Source organism: Anopheles gambiae, chromosome 3 (assembly GCF_943734735.2).
Source record: "Anopheles gambiae chromosome 3, idAnoGambNW_F1_1, whole genome shotgun sequence".
In the NCBI taxonomy this organism is placed as follows: Eukaryota; Metazoa; Arthropoda; class Insecta; order Diptera; family Culicidae; genus Anopheles; species Anopheles gambiae.
The window spans coordinates 51,271,609-51,273,793 of record NC_064602.1 but is presented as its reverse complement, the minus strand read 5'-3'; the positions used below and the strand labels follow the sequence as shown (position 1 = coordinate 51,273,793).

The following is a 2,185-nucleotide window of genomic DNA, read 5'->3' as shown; positions in this document are numbered from 1 at the left end:
CTACCTTCTACATTACATGGGCGGCCCTACGTACGACGTATTATGCAACAAGCTGCAAAACGCCGATCCCTACACGAAGTCATTCGACGAAATCGTTGCACTCCTGAGAAATCACTTCAACCCTGCACCGCTAGAAATCCTAGAAAACTTCAAGTTTACTAGCCGTAAGCAATTGGAGAACGAATCATTGAGCGAATACTTAATGGAGTTAGAGAAGCTGGCTAAAAGCTGCAATTTTGATTCGTACTTAGACAAAGCGCTGAGAAATCAATTTGTCTTTGGCATTCGGAATCGTGGAATACAGTCACGATTGCTGGAAGTACGCGATCTTACACTATCCAAAGCCAAGGACATTGCGTTTGGAATGGAAATGTCATTGCGTGGGACCGAAGAAATGCATGGAACCAGCCCGAGATGTGAAGTGCAACAAGTTACGGCCAATACAAAGAAAATATCATCGACAAACAACGGTCAACAGCGAAAGTGCTACAGATGCGGCGATACAAATCACATGGCTAATAGATGCCAGCACAAGCAAACGGTTTGCAGCGCTTGTGGGAAAAGAGGACATCTACAAAAAGTGTGTTTGTCTCGCCACAACAACAGGCGTCAGGAGAACACACATTATTTGGAGGAAAACGACCCAAAGGATGTTCTTCATGTGAGCACGGTCCAGAATCATGCTGGTAAGTTTTTGTTGAATCTGAGGGTCAATCAAGGTGTACTAACATTCGAGGTCGACACTGGATCGCCGGTATCATTGATAAACATAAAGGACAAACAAAAACATCTCAAAGACATAGAAATTTTGCAAACGGACTTAAGACTAGTAAGCTATTCGGACAATGACATAGGTGTGTTGGGAAAATTATTGGTCACAGTAGTGGTAGAGGGAAGAAAACTCGTATTGCCACTGTATGTAACGAAGTCCAACAAACACCCCTTGCTGGGACGTGATTGGTTACGTGCATTAAATTTAGATTTTAATCGCATTTTCAAATCTGGCACACACACTGTTTCATACTGCGATAGGGATGATGAATGCAAGTACAGTGCATTAAATGCCTTACTTCAGAAATATCCATCAGTATTCAGTAAGGAAATTGGAAAAGTAAAAGGAATTCAAGCTTCACTAACAGTACGGGAACATACAAAACCTGTGTATATTAAAGCAAGACAGGTGCCGTTTGCGCTTCGTGATGCAGTTGATAAAGAAATTAATCAATTTGTAAATGATGGTGTATGGGAGCGCGTAGACCATTCTGAGTGGGCGACTCCTGTCGTTGTGGTAAAAAAAAGCTGGTGGTAAGGTACGGTTATGCGGAGACTATAAAATCACCTTAAACCCAAATTTAATGGTGGATGAGCACCCTCTCCCTACAATTGAGGAACTTTTTGTGACTGTCGCTGGGGGTAAGACATTCTCTAAAATAGATCTATCCCAAGCATACTTACAACTTGAAGTACGACCAGAGGATAGAAAATTTCTCACCCTTAGTACACATAGAGGATTGTTCCAGCCATCAAGGCTCATGTATGGTGTTGCGTCTGCCCCAGCTATTTTCCAGCGTCTGATGGAGGAGGTGTTACAAGGAATAGAAGGAGTGACAGTTTTTATAGATGATATCCGTGTTACTGGGCCAGATAGTGAAACCCACTTACAGAGGTTGGAATCGGTATTGCAAAGGTTGGACAAGTACAATTTGCGAGTGAATAGGGATAAATGCGATTTTTTCGCCAAGCAAATCGAGTATTGCGGCTATATGGTTGATAAAGATGGCATTCACAAAGTTCGTAATAAAATAGACGCTATTCAGAATATGCCCATTCCTAAGAACAGGGATCAAGTACGATCATACGTAGGTTTGATAAACTATTATGGAAGATTCTTTCCAAATCTTAGCACGACTTTATACCCACTTAATAACTTATTAAAAGAAGATGTTCCATTCCAATGGACAAAGGAATGCGAAAGTTCATTTAAAGCCGTTAAAAAAGAAATGCAATCTGATCGATTTCTCGTTCATTATGATCCTTCACTACCAGTGACTTTAGCAACGGACGCTTCGCCTTACGGAGTGGGAGCGGTCCTTAGTCATCAATACCCAGATGGTACGGAACGGCCAATTCAATACGCGTCCCAAACTCTCAATAGAACACAACAAAAGTATTCGCAAATCGATAA

The 2,185-nt window shown here is 41.7% G+C and overlaps 1 protein-coding gene across 1 annotated transcript; it reads left to right on the top strand.

Moving 5' to 3' along the window:
- Window positions 1-1,316, top strand: LOC133393625 (uncharacterized protein K02A2.6-like). The gene has a single exon (XM_061659282.1). The coding sequence runs from the start codon at window positions 17-19 to the stop codon at window positions 1,307-1,309; it is 1,293 nt and encodes a 430-aa protein (XP_061515266.1). The 5' UTR covers window positions 1-16; the 3' UTR covers window positions 1,310-1,316.
- The last annotated feature ends 869 nt before the right edge of the window (window positions 1,317-2,185 follow it).

Coding starts and splice junctions, on each gene's coding strand:
- LOC133393625 (XM_061659282.1), top strand. CDS start 17: ATGGGCGGCCCTACGTACGACGTATTATGCAACAAGCTGCAAAACGCC.